At 43.2% G+C, this 19415-nt stretch overlaps 1 protein-coding gene across 2 annotated transcripts in view; it reads right to left on the reverse strand.

The window, feature by feature from the left end:
- LOC139371282 (guanine nucleotide-binding protein G(o) subunit alpha) overlaps positions 1-19415 on the reverse strand; it is a 117822-nt gene that overhangs the window by 22879 nt on the left and 75528 nt on the right. For both annotated transcript variants that reach the window (XM_071111581.1, XM_071111571.1), the window contains exon 4: positions 7-167. In XM_071111581.1, coding sequence (XP_070967682.1) covers positions 7-167 — 161 coding nt within the window. The remainder of the gene's footprint in view (positions 1-6; positions 168-19415) is intronic.

Below are 19415 nucleotides of genomic sequence, written 5' to 3' on the forward strand. Positions count from 1 at the left end.
ACTCACTATTGGGCAGAGTCATTGAGCTGGTATTCTCGGGCGCGGCTGAAGCACTCCTGGATGCCGGAGTCAGACCACAGGCGGATCATAGACCCCAGGAGCTCAGGAGAGTAGGGCTCAGTGTCCTCCATACGACTCACCACGTCACACACCATCTTAGCATCAGCCTGAGGAGTGAGAGGAACAACAGGTACATTATACATAGCACCTTTAATACAGTACATTTACATATTTGTCATTTAGTAACCATTCTTATCCAGAGAACCGTAATTGCTCCTGTAAGTCTAAGTACCTTGCTCAAGGGCACATTGACAGATTTTTGACTTAGTCAGCTCAGGGATTTGAACCAGCATCTTTTCAGTTACTTTCCCAACACTCTTAACCACTAGGCTACCTGCCGCCCAATACACACAAGCCTGTAGAGAGGAAAACATCAGCCTGTAGAAAGGAACAGATATAGCACTCACATTAAGTATCCATATCACAATACAATCAGAGAGGTATTTCTTGTGCAAAGATAATACTTCTAAAATTACAGTGTAATTAGAAAATACCCGTACGAAAAACAATTGCAGTTAGTGTGCAGTATAACTGTAGAACACTGCAAATATTGCGTCCAAAATACGTTTTTTTTACTGCAGTAATTGTGCAGTGTAACTGCAGTTACAGTGCACTATAATTGCAGTTTCACTGCAGTACACTGCAGTTATTCTGCAATTACTGAGTCCAAAACACCACAGCCGACTGCAGTTACTGCAGTTTCAAAACTGCAATCTTTTTTTGTAAGGGTAGAGATATCTAAATCTAGGAGCTGAAATGAAATAACTGTTTTTCATTCCACTAGTGTCTACAAATGCAAAGGTTACAGGAGAGGAGCATCCTGGAAGGAGTGATCCTGCCTTCCCCGCATAACCCCAAAAACTAGTCACGAATCACAATGTCCCGAACTGAGCACTGGGTTTGGGAAAGTGTTTCAGCCCTTATTACCGACCCCCCACTGCCTGGCCAGAGAGTTATGCAACAGTGACTCAATTACAGGCTGGGCGTCCTGTGTGTGTGTGTTTATGGACCACTACTCTGCCTCTCATCTCTGCAGCTGCTAATCCCACCCACATCCTGTGGGCTCCGCTCCTAGTCCATATTGAAATGGAACAACCACCCACCAACCAACCCTGAGTATTGGAGCGTGATAACATAGTAGTGTAGGGAGTCATTGACCCGTGTGCCCTCTCTGAATGACCATGTGCAGTTGACACCCACCAGAGTTTGATTGACAGGCTCTAGTATGTGCTGGGACATGCTACAGCTTTGACACAGCAGCTGCTGCCTGTTTGTCACTCACAGCACCAATCAGGTCCCTAGTTACCAACAGAGTAAAGGTCATGGGCGTCACTAAGAAGGGAAAAAAAACTCCTCAGCCTCTATGTTTCACCAGCTGCTGCTGCTGCTCTGAAGCTGATCAACACCGAGAATCATTGATAATGATCTACACACCGGATACACATTGGTCTGCTCACACACACACCTACAGTGGGGCAAAAAAAAGTATTTAGTCAGCCACCAATTGTGCAAGTTCTCCCACTTAAAAAGATGAGAGGCCTGTAATTTTCATCATAGGTACACTTCAACTATGACAGACAAAATGAGAAGAAACAAAATCCAGAAAATCACATTGTAGGCTTTTTTATGAATTTATTTGCAAATTATGGTGGAAAATAAGTATTGGGTCACCTACAAACAAGCAATATTTCTGGCTCTCACAGACCTGTAACTTCTTCTTTAAGAGGCTCCTCTGTCCTCCACTCGTTACCTGTATTAATGGCACCTGTTTGAACTTGTTATCAGTATAAAAGACCCCTGTCCACAACCTCAAACAGTCACACTCCAAACTCCACTATGGCCAAGACCAAAGAGCTGTCAAAGGACACCAGAAACAAAATTGTAGACCTGCACCAGGCTGGGAAGACTGAATCTGCAATAGGTAAGCAGCTTGGTTTGAAGAAATCAACTGTGGGAGAAATTATTAGGATATGGAAGACATACAAGACCACTGATAATCTCCCTCGATCTGGGGCTCCACGCAAGATCTCACCCCGTGGGGTCAAAATGATCACAAGAACGGTGAGCAAAAATCCCAGAACCATACGAGGGGAGGAATGGGCCAAAATACCAGCAACAGTGTGTGAAAACCTTGTGAAGACTTACAGAAAACATTTGACCTCTGTCATTGCCAACAAAGGGTATATAACAAAGTATTGAGATAAACTTTTGTTATTGACCAAATACTTATTTTCCACCATAATTTGCAAATAAATTCATTAATTCATCTCTCATTTTGTCTGTCATAGTTGAAGTGTACCTATGATGAAAATTACAGGCCTCTCATATTTTTAAGTGGGAGAACTTGCACAATTGGTGACTGACTAAATACTTTTTTGCCCCACTGTACCTGCAATCTCCTCTATAATGGTGGACAGGATGAGGCATGCAAAAAAATAAAACAGTGCTTTCTCCCTTCCTCTAATCTCCTCACTTGCTCAACACTTCCCTTCCTTACATAATTGCCCTGATGTCATTCTCACTTCTTTATGTAGCATTGGTCCAAAGTTACACTAACACAAAGCCATGCAGTGTCTGCAGCCAAGGTCCTGAAAAGAGCGTTTTGTTCCTTTTAGCAGGAGAGCTGGGCAGCTTAGCTGTGACAAAGCCCAGCATTTTAGGCCAGACTCACTCTGCAGTCCTAACCTGGGGAAAGAGGCTAGACCAGCCAACTGAGCAAGGAGAGGGAGGAACACTTCAACCAAAATCAGCACAAAAACAAGCGTGAGAAATAGAGAATAGCTTTGATAAGGGGAGAGAGAGAAAATGAGAATCAGGTTGGAATTGCCAATTTGGTATCTCAGGAGATTCTCTCCAGCCATACAGTATTTTCCCTGGTGGGAGAGAGAGACTGCTGTGTTCACATCAACACGAAAAGCCTGGGGACATCTGGAACCCAGCACAGGAGAAGTGACAGAAACTGCTATCACCATTAAGGTCTGACACATTAAAATACATCTCAGTGGGAGATAAACTGAGATGAGGAAACCAAGAAGCTCCAGCTGTAATATTACCACCTGTATTTCCATACTAGGGGAGAGTGTGGTAAGTTGAGTCAAATGGTTAGTTGAGCCACCCCTTGTTTCTAGGAAACCATATACAAAAGTAACCATGTGACCAAATATTTATGAAGATGTCATATTTTCATGGAGTCTGAAGAAACCACATGGAAAAAGTGGTAAGCAAGTTAGGTCCAAAACACAGATTCTTACCAAGTCAAATGAATGTATTGTGTTACAGGTTTCATGATGCTCGTATCTAAACCAAAGTAGATACATCATTTGGGGTCTCTATAAGCGCCAATAAGAGGTCCTAAATCTTAGAAAAAAGGGCTCCAAAAGGAGAACCCTTTCTGTGGGTTATATGGGTTCTTTCGCGGTGCCCATAGGAAAACCCTTTCTGGTTCCAGGTAGAACTCGTTTATGTTTCATGTAGAACTCTTTGTGTAAAGGGTTCCACATGGAACTCAAAATGGTTCTACCTGGAACCAAAAGGGTTCTATCTGGAACCAAACAAGGTTCTTCAAAGGGTTCTACCTGGAACCAAAAAGGTTCTTCAAAGGGTTATCCTATAGGAAAGACGAAAAACTTTTTAAAGTTCTAGATAGTACCTTTTTTTCTAAGAGTGTAGCATGAAAGTGCATCCTTGTAGCTGTGTGGACAAAAGTAGTCAACATGTTTGCCATGCGGTAAGTTGAGCCAATGTCTACCATGCCTCATACAAATGACTACATTTAGTCAGTTCTATGCATAATACACATCGTAGTGCATTTGTATTGTTACAGGCAGACATCATCATGTCCAGTGTATACAGACGTAAAACAAGCCGGGGCTAACCCCCCTTCAGGTTCTTGCGAAAACAGCCAAGGAAGTAAGAAAAGGGAGATGTCCATTTGAGCAGCAGCAAGGGCTAAATAAAATAGACTGAATGACACTGAAGAGGTACATTGACAAAAAAGAAAAACATGTAGCTGTGTGAAACGAGGCTAAGACAGAGCAGGAACATAAGGTCTTATCTGATGACATGGAGTCTGAGCTTGATAAACATATCAAGAATCACAGGACCATTTTCAGCCCCCTTAGTTGCCTCAAATGTAGAGAAATTGGCACATCGAAACAACATCCCTTACCCATACAACTGGTCAAGAAATGGAAGGGTAAGTCATATTGAACAGCGAGATCTATATTTGAATGTAGGCATACATTTAAGATATACAATATACCACACCCCCATTCCATGAATTAAACTTTGACCTACCAGCACCATCACCCACTGTCACAGGTCACTATCACCCGCTTATCCCAAGGCAGCTCAACTGACCTTGTCCCGATGCTCAAATTACCCCATTCCCGGGTTAAGTTGTACCAAGAGACAACTTTTTTCAACAAGCTATGTTTACAAGAATTCTGATTGTTTCCAGGAATACACAACATCTTAAAACATATACGTCTTTGTTAGAAAGAATACTATATTTCCCTTGACGTAGTGACGCTGAATGTAAAAAAGGCTCTCTGTCTCCTAGTAAGCTTAACCTTTAAGTACAGGCCCTGTGAACTCAGTTGGATGGAGCCCTGTAGGCCACACCTCCTCCACTATAGACGGTTTCAACAGTCAAAACAAAAACAAATCCACGCACGGCCTGATAGGAACGATCTCCACTGACCCCTGACTGATATAAACTCAAAAGGGCATTTATCTTCAACTGACACCCACTGCCTCTGACTCAGATTGCCTCCACACTCCACATCCATTCAACTGTTCAAAAGGCAGCTTAGGGCCACATCCCTGTGTCATCTCCCACTACTGGCCCTTAGAGAAGGCCACACATTTTATCAGGCCTTTATTGTCCAGCAGTCAAGCATAATATGGCGGTTGAACACTAGAAAACTGTTTTGTGCGACTCAAATGTTCTCATGATATTGGACGGCTAACCATCTTACAATAAAAATGGACACATACTGTTTATGTGCTGTAGGCCCACAGGCAGTAACTTGTCCAGAACATTTTGAATGGAATGGCCAATGCAAGGTGGAAGTTTTCAATATAGTGAAGACATCAACACTATGAAATAACACATTTGGAATCATGTAGTAACCAAAAAAGTGTTAAAGAAATTAAAATATACTTTATATTTTAGATTATTCAAAGTAGCCACCCTTTGCCTTGATGACAGCTTTGCAAACTCTTGGCATTCTCTCAACCAGCTTCATGGGGAATGCTTTTCCAACAGTCTTGAAGGAGTTCCCACATATGCTGAGCACTTGTTGGCTGCTTTTCCTTCATTGTACGGTCCAACTCATTCCAAACCATCTCAATTGGGTTGAGGTCAGGTGATTGTGGAGGCCAGGTCGTCTGATGCACCACTCCAGCACCCTTCTTCTTGGTCAAATAGCCCTTACACAGCCTGGAGGTGTGATTTGGGTCATTGTCCTGTTGAAAAACAAATTATAATGGGACTAAGCGCAAACCAGATGGGATGGCGTATCGCTGCAGAATGATGTGGTAGCCATACTGGTCAATTGTGCCTTGAATTCTAAATGAATCCATGATAGTGTCACAAGCAAAGCACCCCCACAGCATCACACCTCCTCCTCCATGCTTCACGGTTGAAACCACACATGCGGAGATCATTTGTTCACCTACTCCTTTTCTCACAAAGACACGGCATTTGGAACCAAAAATCTCAAATTTGGACTCATCAGACCAAAGGACAGATTTCCACCGGTCTAATGTCCATTGCTCGTGTTTCTTGGCCCAAGCAAGTCTCTTCTTCTTATTGGTGTCCTTTAGTAGTGGTTTCTTTGCAGCAATTCGACCATGAATGCTTGATTCACGTCGTCTCCTCTGAACAGGGGGGGGGCTCCTGAGTGGCGCAGTGGTCTAAGGCACTGCATCTCAGTGCTAGAGGCATCACTACAGACCCTGGCTCGATTCCAGGCTGTATCACAACGGCCGAGATTGGGAGTCCCATAGGGCAGTGCACAATTGTCCCAGTGTCATCTGGGTTAGGGTTTGGCTGGGGTAGGCTGTCAATGTAAATATGAATTTGTTCTTAACTGGCTTGCCTAGTTAAATAAAGGTTCAATAAAAACAATACTAATAAAAACAGTTGAACTCTGTGCAGCATTTATTTGGGCTGCAATTTCTGAGTCTGGTAACTCTAATGAACTTATCCTCTGCAACAGAGATACAGTTGAAGTCAGAAGTTTACATACAAAGGTTGGAGTCATTCAAACTTGTTTTACAACCACTCCACAAATTTCTTGTTAACAAACTATAGTTTTGGCAAGTCGGTTAGGACATCTGCTTTGTACATGACACAAGGAATTTTTTCAACAATTATTTACAGACAGATTATTTCACTTATAATTCACTGTATCACAATTTCATTGGGTCAGAAGTTTACATACACTAAGTTGACTGTGCCTTTAATGTGTTTAAGCCAATCAGTTGTGTTGTGACAAGGTAGGGGGTGGTATACAGAAGATAGCCCTATTTGGTCCATATTATGGCAAGAACAGCTCAAATAAGCAAAGAGAAATTACAGTCCATCATTACTTTAAGTCATGAAGGTCAGTCAATCTGGAACATTTCATGAGATTTGAAAGTTTCTTCAAGTGCAGTCGCAAAAACCATCAAGCGCTATGATGAAACTGTCTCTCATGAGGACAGCCACAGGAAAGGATGACCCAGAGTTACAGTTGAAGTCGTAAATTTAGCCAATTACATTTAAACTCAGTTTTTCACAATTCCTGACATTTAATCAGAGTAAAAATTAGAATCACCACAGTTAGCATCACCACTTTATTTTAAGAATGTGAAATGTCAGAATAATAGTAGAGAGAATTATTTATTTCAGCCTTTATTTCTTTCATCACATTCCCAGTGGGTCAGAAGTTTACATACAGTCAATTAGTATTTGGTAGCGTTGCCTTAAAATTGTTTAACTTGGGTCAAATGTTTTGGGTAACCTTCCACAAGCTTCCCACAATAAGTTGGGTGAATTTTGCCCCATTCCTCCTGACAGAGCTTGTGTAACTGAGTCGGGTTTGTAGGCCTCCTTGCTCACACACGCTTTATCAGTTTTGCCCACAAATTTTCTGTGGGATTGAGGTCAGGGCTTTGTGATGGCCACTCCAATACCTTGACTTTGTTGTCCTCAAGACATTTTGCCACAACTTTGGAAGTATGCTTGGGGTCATTGTCCATTTGGAAGACCCATTTGCGACCAAGCTTTACCTTCCTGACTGATGTCTTGAGATGTTGCTTCAATATATCCACATCATTTTCCATCCTCATGATGCCATCTGTTTTGTGAAGTGCACCTGCCCCTCTTGCAGCAAAGCAACCCCACAACATGATGCTGCCACTCTCGTGCTTCACGGTTGGGATGGTGTTCTTCAGCTTGCAAGCCTCCCCCTTTTTCCTCCAAACATAACAATGGTCATTATGGCCAAACAGTTTTATTTTTGTTTCATCAGACCAGAGGACATTTCTCCAAAAAATACGATATTTGTCCCCATGTGCAGTTGCAAACCGTAGTCTGGCTTTTTTTATGGCTGTTTTGAAGTAGTGGCTTCTTCCTTGCTGAGTGGCCTTTCAGGTTATGTCGATATAGGACTCGTTTTACTGTGGATATAGATACTTTTGTACCTGTTTCCTCCAGCATCTTCACAAGGTCCTTTGCTGTTGTTCTGGGATTGATTTGCACTTTTTGCACCAAAGTACGTTCATCTCTAGGAGACAGAACGCATCTCCTTCCTGAGCGGTATGACTGCTGCATCGTTCCATGGTGTTTATACTTGTGTACTATTGTTTGTACAGATGAACGTGGTACCTTCAGGCGTTTGGAAATTGCTCCCAAGGATGAACCAGACTTGTGGTCCACAATTCTTTTTCTGAGTTCTTGGCTGATTTCTTTCGATTTTCCCATGATGTCAAGCAAAGAGGCACTGAGTTTGAAGGTAGGCCGTGAAATACATCCACAGGTATAACTCCAATTGACTCAAATGATGTCAATTAGCCTGTCAGAAACTTCTAAAGCCATGACATCATTTTCTGAAATTGTCTAAGCTGTTTAACCTCTTGAAGCTAGGGGGCACTATTTTTATGTTTGGAAAAATAACGTTCCCAAAGTAAACGGCCTATTTCTCAGGACCAGATGCTAGAATATGCATATAATTGACAGATTAGGATAGAAAACACTCTAAAGTTTCCAAACTGGGGGCTCTCAGAGTGAGTTTTTGCGCAACTGAGTAAAGCCGCCATTGTTCCTCTAGCTGTTATTGAAAAACCTACACACTCGGTTGATATATTATCGAATATATATTTTAAAAACAACCTGAGGAATGATTATAAATTTGACATGTTTCTGTGGACATTATGGAGACTATTTGGAATTTCCTTCTGCGTTGTCGTGACCGCTCTTTCCTGTGGATTTCTGAACATAACGCGACAAACAAACGGAGGTATTTTGGGTATAAAAATAATTTTTATGGAACAAAAGGAACATTTGTTGTGTAACTGGGAGTCTCGTGAGTGAAAACATCTGAAGATCATCAAAGGTAAACGGTTAATTTGATTGCTTTTCTGATTTTCGTGACCAATCTTCCTGATGCTAAGTGTACATGGTGCTATGGTAGGCTATCGATAAACTTACACAAACGCTTGGATTGCTTTCGCTGTAAAGCATAATTTCAAAACCTGAGACGACAGGTGGATTAACAAAAGGCTAAACTGTGTTTTGCAATATTGCACTTGTGATTTCATGAATATGAATATTTTTTAGTAATATTATTTGACTGTGGCGCTATGCTATTCAGTGGTTGCAGACGAAAATGATCCCGCGACAGGGATGAGTAGCATCAAGAAGTTAACCTCTTGGAACTCTGGGGGCGGTATTTCATTTTTGGATAAAAAAACGTTCCCGTTTTAAACGGGATATTTTGTCACGACAAGATGCTCGACTGCATATAATTGACAGCTTTGGATAGAAAACACTCTAACGTTTCCAAAACTGCAAAGATATTGTCTGTGAGTGCAACAGAACTGATGTTACAGGCGAAACCCAGATAAAAATCCAATCAGGAAGTGCCCCATATTTTGAAAGCGCTGTATGCCAATGACTCCTTATATGGCTGTGAAGGGGCTACGAATGAGCTTACACTTTCTACGTATTCCCCAAGGTGTCTACAGCATTGTGACGTCTTTTTTACGCATTTATGTTGAAGAATAGCCGTAAGGGACCACATTGAGCAAGTGGTCACATGATGGCTCCCGCAGAAAATCTTGCGTAAAGTACAGCGATAGCCATTATTCCAATCGCTTCTAATGAGAAACCAATTGTCCCGGTGGATATATTATCGAATAGATATGTGAAACACACCTTGAGGATTGATTCTAAACAACGTTTGCCATGTTTCTATCGATATTATGGAGCTAATTTGGAAAAAAAGTTTCCACGTTGTAGTGACCGCATTTTCCGGTCGATTTCTCAGCCAAACGTGAAGAACAAACGGAGCTATTTCGCCTACAAAAATAATATTTTGGGAAAAAAGGAACATTTGCTATCTAACTGGGAGTCTCCTGAGTGAAAACATCCGAAGTTCTTCAAAGGTAAATTATTTAATTTGATCGCTTTTCTTATTTTCGTGAAAATGTTGCCTGCTGCTAGCAGGGCATAATGCTATGCTAGGCTATGATAAACTTACACAAATGCTTGTCTAGCGTTGGCTGTAAAGCATATTTTGAAAATATGAGATGACAGTGTGATTAACAAACGGCTAAGCTGTGTCTCAATATATTTCATTTGTGATTTTCATGAATAGGAAGATTTTCTAGGAAGATTTACGTCCGTTGCGTTATGCTAATTAGTGTCAGATGATGATAACGGGCCCGTTCACGGGCTGGGAGTCACTACAGGTTAAGAAGGAAAGAAATTCCACAAATGAACTTTTAACAAGGCACACCCGTTAATTGAAATGCATTCCAGGTGACTACCTCATGAAACTGAAAAATAGTAAAAAATAAAGAAAACCCTGGAATGAGTAGGTGTGTCCAAACTTTTGACTGGTACTGTATACACTATGGTTCAAAAGTTTGGGGTCACTTAGAAATGTCCTTGTTTTTTAAATAAAAGCACATTTTTGTCCCTTAAAATAATATCAAATTGATCAGAAATGCAGCATAGACATTGATCAGAAATATAGACATTGTTAATGTTGTAAATTACATTTGTAGCTAGAAAAGGCTGATTTTATGGAATATCTACATAGGCGTACATAAGCCCATTCATTACCAGCAACCATCACTCCTCTGTCCAATGGCACGTTGTGTTAGCTAATCCAAGTTTATCATTTTAAAAGGCTAATTGATCATTAGAAAACCCCTTTCAAATATGCTAGCACAGCTGAAAACTGTTATCCTGATTAAAGAAGCAATACAACTGGCCTTCTTTAGACTACTTAAGTATCTGGAGCATCAGCATTTGTGGGTTCGATTACAGGCTCAAAATGGCCAGAAACAAAGAACTTTCTTCTGAAACTCATCAGTCTATTCTTCTTCTGAGAAATGAAGGCTATTCCATGCAAGAAATTGCCAATAAACTGAAGATCTTGTACAACGCTGTGTACTACTTCCTTCACAGAACAAAGCAAACTGTCTCTAACCAGAATAGAAAGAGGAGTGGGAGGCCCCGGTGCACAACTGAGCAAGAGGACAAGTACATTAGATTGTCTAGTTTGAGAAACAGATGCCTCAAGTTCTCAACTGGCAGATTCATTAACTTCTTGGTGACAGGGGGTAGTATTTTCACATCCGGATGAAATGCATGCCCAAATTCAACTGCCTCCTACTCATCCCCAGAAGATAAGATATGCATATTATTAGTAGATTTGAATAGTAAACACTCTGAAGTTTCTAAAACTGTCTTTGAGTATAACAGAACTTATGTAGCATGTGAAACCCCAAGGACAAACCATTCAGATTTTTTTGTTTTGAGGTCACTCTTTTCAATGGGATTTCATTGGGTATCCTCATTTCTAAGGGACCTTCTTGCAGTTCCTACCGCTTCCACTGGATGTCACCAGTCGTTAGAAATTGGTTGAGGTTTTTCCTTTGTGTAATGAAGAAGTACCCGTGTTCAAAACGAGGGTCACTTCAAGTGTACTGTTAGATAGATGCGCGTGACCAGAAAGGTAGAGTCAGTTTGTTTTCTTCCTGTATTGAACACAGATCATCCCGTCTTCAATTTTATCGATTATTTACAACAAAAAAAATACCTAAAGTTGTATTACAAAAGTAGTTTGAAATGTTTTGGCAAAGTTTACAGGTAACTTTTGAGATATTTTGTAGTCACGTTGCGCAAGTTGGAACCGGTGTTTTTCTGGATCAAACGCGTCAAATAAATGGACATTTTAGATATATGTCGACGGAATTAATCGAACAAAAGGACCATTTGTGATGTTTATGGGACATATTGGAGTGCCAACAAAAGAAGCTCGTCAAAGGTAAGGCATGATTTATATTTTTATTTCTGCGTTTTATGTTGCGCCTGCAGGGTTGAAATATGTTTTCTCTTTTTGTTTACGGAGGTGCTACCCTCAGATAATAGCATTGTTTGCTTTTGCCGAAAACCCTTTTGAAATCTGACATGTTGGCTGGATTCACAACGTGTAGCTTTAATTGTATCTTACATGTGTGATTTCATGAAAGTTAGATTTTTATAGTAATTTATTTGAATTTGGCGCTCTGCATTTTCACTGGCTTTTGGACAGGTGGGAAGCTAGCGTCACATATCCCAGAGAGGTTAAATAGTACCCACAAAACACCAGTCTTAACATCAACAGTGAAGAAGGGACTCCGGGATGCTGGCCTTCTAGGCATAGTTGCAAAGAAAAAGCCATATCTCAGACTGGCCAATAAAAATAAAAGATTAAGATGGGCAAAAGAATACAGACACTGGACAGAGGAACTAGCCTAGAAGACCAGCATCCCAGAGTTGCCTCTTCACTGTTGTGTTGCGGGTACGATTTAATGAAGCTGCCAGTTGAGGACTTGTGAGGCGTCTGTTTCTCAAACTAGACAATCTAATGTACTTGTCCTCTTGCTCAGTTGTGCACCGGTGCCTCCCACTGCTCTTTCTATTCTGGTTAGAGCCAGTTTGCGCTGTTCTGTGAAGGGAGTACTTTGAGTCAAAGTATCAAGATAATACCGTCCCAAATAATAGTGCGATATGTAACTGTACTGATTTTTTCCCCCATCACTCTCTCATTTTTATTTTGCTTCATAGAATGACGCACACATGGATAATGGGGACTGTGATTGCCTATTGAATTTAAATCAGTTTCAAACAAACACATCATAGCGATTCATTATCACCCCTGTGCCAGGCTGGGGAGAATAGAGCAATCTTCATCAGCATTCATTCATTAGAGTAAGCAGGCTCCCTTTAAAGGGATGCTGAGGGATTTGAATAATGTATATCTCCCTCTCTCGCTCCATGAAAAAGAGACGGTACACATTCCTTACTCCCCCTGAATCCCAAATTGACATTTTCCAAAGTGAAAAGAAGAAAAGCCGTTCGGCCAATACAGGGAAAGCCTGATAGCACTTTAATGCATAAACCTCATCCCACCTTTGTAGTGAGGAAACCTACGAACCATGAAATGTAAAATTATTAGTGTGAACTATGGTGCATTTTAAACTCCATGGAACAGTCTAGTCAAGGTGGCCTCCATTTGTTTAGTGCCAACGCAGCGACAGAGGTGACCTTTCCTTCCTAATTAGAGCAGGGCCATCAGAGGCGATCTACTTCCTGCTGAGATATAAGGTCCCTGGTCCCTCCCTGAGCCTGGCTGCACCCTGCCTGCTCCCTGCTCCTGTGTGGGTCCACATCAAACAGGTAACTTCCTGCCTGCCCTTCTCACCCAGCCCTGTGTGATCCAGTACCAGCACCACTACTCCCCAGCACCAGCACAGATTAGGATTAAAAGCCCACAAAGTGCCTGTTTATTGGTATTATAATATACCCTTCTCAGACTTCTCAACACCCCATGTTCTAATGTACTCCCATTCTTAGCCACTGTTATCTTACCTTCAAAAATACACATTTTGATCACAGCTCAAAATGGAGGATTAGGATAGTGATGGGGATAAAGGGGTGCAGGTTAAATGTAATGTAGGGCATTTTTAGGTTTCATGCAGTACTATACTATTCTGGTCCCAGATCTGTTATGTTTGGCATAACCAATGACCATACAGTAGGACTTGGCTATACAGCACAAACAGATCTGGGACTAGGCTAACAGGCTTGTACTTTTCCCCTGGGTTACACAACTTCCTGTTCCACTGTAACAGTCTGTGTGGTGGGTGAGCTGAACAGCACTCCACTCCACTGATGATCCTGAGAGACTGCACAGTAATTATGAACAGTCAGGTGCTGGACATTATGCACAGATGGCTATCCATCACTGAGGGTTAATTATCCCAATGTGTGTGTGTGTGTGTGTGTGTGGTCATGATCACTTGGCTGGCTCTGGCAGCAGCTGCTGCTCAGGCCTCATGGTCCACTACTCAAGGTACTGTACAGGGAGCCTCTGTGGCAGACGCCTGCTCTGAGTTCTTCAGATGGAGAGATGCTACTCTGATTACAGCAGAACCACCAGGCTGTTTAACCACCCCCGGAGCCTCCACTACGGGTCTAGAACAGATAAGGATACAGAAAATATTGATCACTTCCGTTTATGGCTCTCCCTTTACTGCATGTTGTGTACTGTACAGTAACTATACAGAGGGATGAGGGCTCTGTGGACAAACCGTCATGTCACATTACAATTAAACAGTGGGCTGCTTCCTCTTCCTCTCCCAGGAGAGACCGGTGGTCTGATCCAATTTCCTGAGACCAAGCTCTGATATTACATGAACAGTTATTTTCATAAACAATTACTGTATATACTTAGGGCCCTATAAAACATGTTTTTCTCTCCCAACATGCATTTTTTCCCCATTTAGTTTTTCCAGGTTTCAGTTTTTTCAGGGTTTTGCTCTATAAACGCTTTTTTAATAAAACAAAAAACAAAATTGGATGTTCTAAGTTTACAACCATCCTTAAACGACATCAGGAGACCACAAAATCTAAATAAACGAAATGTAGATTTTTGGGTGTAGTTACTCTGTAATTCAAGTGTGCACCAGCCAGACACCGTTGTTTAGTTAGCAATGCTTCTGTAGTGCTAATGTGACTGCAAAGTTTGCAAAACAAATGGCCACTGGATTGATGCAAACAATCATGATATCATTCTGCCAGGTAGGCACTAGCTACTTTGTAGTTACCATTTAATTGAGAAGGTTTTTGGGAAAGTTTTTCCACCTACCAGAAGACGGTTGTCATGACATTAGCATCATCGCTAAGTGGTAGACAAATGTGCACACACATACAGGGGCATTCTTGTGCCATTGAACCTCTCAAAAAGTTGAACGAAAATACGAATCACCGATGCATTTTGTTCATGTCCTATGATAATCTTGGGCAAATGAATTACTTTTCTAATAAATTCAATACATTTAGTTGATTCCCTACAAAGTTAAACCCATTGTTTAATGTATGGTTTCTGTGATACCGTCCGCGTTCTCTGCAATGCCGATTTTACAGAGCCCTATATACTGCCGTTGTCTCTCTTCTATTCTCTGTGTTTGTGAATAGGGCCTCCAGATGAAGAAAGAGACCAGTGAGTGGATGTCTTTCTGTGAGCAGCACCCCCAGTTGAATTAGCAATGAAGGAAAAGGTCAAAGATCAATGTTCAGCAGCATTAGCTGTCCTGGGGCACAACATGGACGTTCTTCAGGAAGGTCACTGCAGCCGTCACCGCAGAGCTCCATGTGAAAACCAAATGGCCTCCGGTATCGACATCTATGATAATCCCCTGGCCACACCTGTAGAGCATAATCCAGCAGAGAAGAATGTAGCTGAAGGTAAACCCAGAACGCAGCTAGAAAAAGTCCACTGTGATCAATAGCTCTGCGTGGGAATTCTATAGCCATCATCATGACAGCATTGCCTCTTATTTAATATATTCAATAGAAAAGAACATAGTACATTAGAATACAGTATCTACAGTTCTACTCAAAGCACAAGTTATGCCATCCATGTCAAAGGGGAGGTGTGTCCTTCTCTGTATGTATGGTGACCCTGACATCATCATAGTACTGTCCACAAACATGGTTTCCTTCACCTTTCTCCCTCTATCTCAACCCCTCATGTCCTTCGCTACCTCTCCCTCTATCTCAACCACTCATGTCCTTCACTACCTCAACTCCTCATGTCCTTCGCTACCTCTCCCTCTATCGCAACTCCTCATTTCCTTCTCTACCTCAACTCCTCATGTCCTTCACTACCTCTCCCTTCTCCTTTCTCAACTCCTCATGTCCTTCGCTACCTCTCCCTTCTCCTTTCTCAACTCCTCATGTCCTTCGCTACCTCTCCCTTCTCCTTCTCTCAACCCCTCATGTCCTTCGCTACCTCTCCCTTCTCCTTCAATCTCAACCCCTCATGTCCTTCGCTACCTCTCCCTTCTCAACTCCTCATGTCCTTCGCTACCTCTCCCTTCTTTCTCCCTCTCTCAACTTCTCATGTCCTTCGCTACCTCTCCCTTCTCCTTCTCTCAACCCCTCATGTCCTTCGCTACCTCTCCCTTCTCCTTCTCTCAACCCCTCATGTCCTTCGCTACCTCTCCCTTCTCCTTCCATATCAACCCCTCATGTCCTTCGCTACCTCTCCCTTCTCCCTCTCTCAACCCCTCATGTCCTTCGCTACCTCTCCCTTCTCCTTTCTCCCTCAATCTCAACTCCTCATGTCCTTCGCTACCTCTCCCTTTCTCCCTCCCTCCCTCTCTCAACTCTCTCTCAACTCCTCATGTCCTTCGCTACCTCTTTTCTCCCTCTCTCAACTCCTCGTGTCATTTGCTACCTCTCCCTTCTTCTTTCTCACTCTCTCAACCCCTCATGTCCTTCGCTACCTCTCCCTCAACTCCTCATGTCCTTCACTACCTCTCCCTTCTCCTTTCTCAACTCCTCATGTCCTTCGCTACCTCTCCCTTCTCATTTCTCCCTCTCTCAAGTCATGTCCTTCGCTACCTCTCCCTTCTCCTTTCTCCCTCAATCTCAACTCCTCATGTCCTTCTCTACCTCTCCCTCTATGTCCTTCGCTACATCTCTATCTCAACTCCTCATGTCCTTCACTACCTACCTCTCCCTTCTCCTTTCTCAACTCCTCATGTCCTTCGCTACCTCTCCCTTCTCATTTCTCCCTCTCTCAAGTCATGTCCTTTGCTACCTCTCCCTTCTCCTTTCTCCTTCAATCTCAACCCATCATGTCCTTCGCTACCTCTCCCTTCTCCCTCTATCTTAACTCATGTCCTTCTCTACCTCTCCCTCAACTCCTCATGTCCTTCTCTACCTCTCCCTTCTCCCTCTATGTCCTTCGCTACATCTCTATCTCAACTCATGTCCTTCGCTACCTCTCCCTTCTCCTTCAATCTCAACCCATCATGTCCTTCGCTACCTCTCCCTTCTCCTTCTTTCTCAAATCCTCATGACCTTTGCTACCTCTCCCTTCTCCTTCTATCTCAACCCATCATGTCATTCGCTACCTCTCCCTTCTCCTTCTCTCAACCCCTCATGTGCTTCCTACCTCTCCCATCTCCTTCCATCTCAACCCCTCATGTCCTTCGCTACCTCTCCCTTCTTCACCCCTCCATTTCCCTGTGGTTTATTTTCAATCCACTCTTAAACCTCTCCCACCCTCTCTCACCACTTCTGAACATACTAGATTGTTATGTCATTACTCTCCACGGGACGCTTCTGATTTACAGATAGACATAGTGCCTTTTCTAGATGGACACTGAATTGAAACAACACACAACTCAGATACAGTGGGGAGAACAAGTATTTGATACACTGCCGATTTTGCAGGTTTTCCTACTTACAAAGCATGTAGAGGTCAAGAATCCAGAAAATCACATTGTATGATTTTTATGTAATTAAATTGCATTTTATTGCATGACATAAGTATTTGATCACCTACCAACCAGTAAGAATTCCGGCTCTCACAGACCTGTTCGTTTTTCTTTAAGAAGCCCTCCTGTTCTCCACTCATTACCTGTATTAACTGCACCTGTTTGAACTCGTTACCTGTATAAAAGACACCTGTCCACACACTCAATCAAACAGACTCCAACCTCTCCACAAAGGCCAAGACTAGAAGGCTGTGTAAGGACATCAGGGATACAATTGTAGACCTGCACAAGGCTGGGATGGGCTACAGGACAATAGGCAAGCAGCTTGGTGAGAAGGCAACAACTGTTGGCGCAATTCAAGAAGTTCAAGATGACGGTCAATCACCCTCCGTCTGGGGCTCCATGCAAGATCTCACCTCGTGGGGCATCAATGATCACGAGGAAGGTGAAGGATCAGCCCAGAACTACACGGCAGGACCTGGTCAATGACCTGAAGAGAGCTGGGACCACAGTCTCAAAGAAAACCATTAGTAACACACTACGCCGTCATGGATTAAAATCCTGCAGTGCACGCAAGGTCCCCCTGCTCAAGCCAGCGCATGTCCAGGCCCGTCTGAAGTTTGCCAATGACCATCTGGATGATCCAGAGGAGGAATGGGAGAAGGTCATGTGGTCTGATAAGACAAAAATAGAGCCTTTTGGTCTAAACTCCACTCGCCGTGTTTGGAGGAAGAAGAAGGATGAGTACAACCCCAAGAACACCATCCCAACCGTGAAGCATGGAGGTGGAAACATAATTCTTTGGGGATGCTTTTCTGCAAAGGGGACAGGACGACTGCACCGTATTGAGGGGAGGATGGATGGGGCCATGTATCGCGGGATCTTGGCCAACAACCTCCTTCCCTCAGTAAGAGCATTGAAGATGGGTCGTGGCTGGGTCTTCCAGCATGACAACGACCAAACACACACAGCCAGGGAAACTAAGGAGTGGCTCCGTAAGAAGCATCTCAAGGTCCTGGAGTGGTCTAGCCAGTCTCCAGACCTGAACCCAATAGAAAATCTTTGGAGGGAGCTGAAAGTCCGTATTGCCCAGCGACAGCCCCGAAACCTGAAGGATCTGGAGGTCTGTATGGAGGAGTGGGCCAAAATCCCTGCGGCAGTGTTGTGCAAACCTGGTCAAGAACTACAGGAAACGTATGATCTCTGTAATTGCAAACAAAGGTTTCTTAACCAAATATTAAGTTTTGCTTTTCTAATGTATCAAATACTTATGTCATGCAATAAAATGCAAATTAATTATTTAAAAATCATACAATGTGATTTTCTGAGATTCCGTCTCTTGCAGTTGAAGTGTACCTATGATAAAAATTACAGAACTCTACATGCTTTGTAAGTAGGAAAACCTGCAAAATTGGCAGTGTATCAAAAACTTGTTCTCCTCACTGTATGTACTACACCCCTCACTGCTGCCAGCCCTCCACTTCATTATAGTCTATCTTTCTATGTCGCTTGCTCACTACTCCCCCCCCCCCCCTCACTACTCTGCATCATGACATTCAGCTCCAGTTACCATGGTTATCAGGCCCTTCCTGGGGAATGTCATCTTGGGTCTGATGCTCACTCTACCTCTCTCCCTTGCTCACTCTACCTCTCTCCCTTGCTCCCGCTACCTCTCTCCCTTCCTCCCTCACCCTCACTACTTTGCTCTCACCTTTCTCCTATCTCTGTGCCTCCCACGGCAGCAGCTGAATTATTGACCTGATAAAATATTTAACTGTTATTCTGCTTTCCTGCAGTTGTGGCCTAATGGTAGTCAGCCTTAAAGGCCATACAGTAGGCTACTATGCGTTGTGGCAGTGTATCTATTGCCACACTGAGTGGAGACCAAGGGCCATGCCCTGCCTGCCCCAAGCCACAACATTAACCTCCTGCCTGCCCTGAGCCACACCATTAACCTCCTGCCCGCCCCGAGCCACACCATTAACCTCCTGCCCGCCCCGAGCCACACCATTAACCTCCTGCCTGCCCTGAGCCACACCATTAACCTCATGCCTGCCCTGAGCCACACCATTAACCTCCTGCCCGCCCCGAGCCACAACATTAACCTCTTGCCCGCCCCGAGCCATACAATTAATCTCCTGCCTGCCCCGAGCCACACCATTAATCTCCTGCCTGCCCCGAGCCACACCATTAACCTCCTGCCTGCCACGAGCCACACCATTAACCTCCTGCCTGCCACGAGCCACACAATTAACCTCCTGCCTGCCACGAGCTACACCATTAACCTCCTGCCTGCCTCGAGC

The sequence above is a fragment of the Oncorhynchus clarkii genome, chromosome 2 (assembly GCF_045791955.1).
Source record: "Oncorhynchus clarkii lewisi isolate Uvic-CL-2024 chromosome 2, UVic_Ocla_1.0, whole genome shotgun sequence".
Taxonomy (NCBI): Eukaryota; Metazoa; Chordata; class Actinopteri; order Salmoniformes; family Salmonidae; genus Oncorhynchus; species Oncorhynchus clarkii.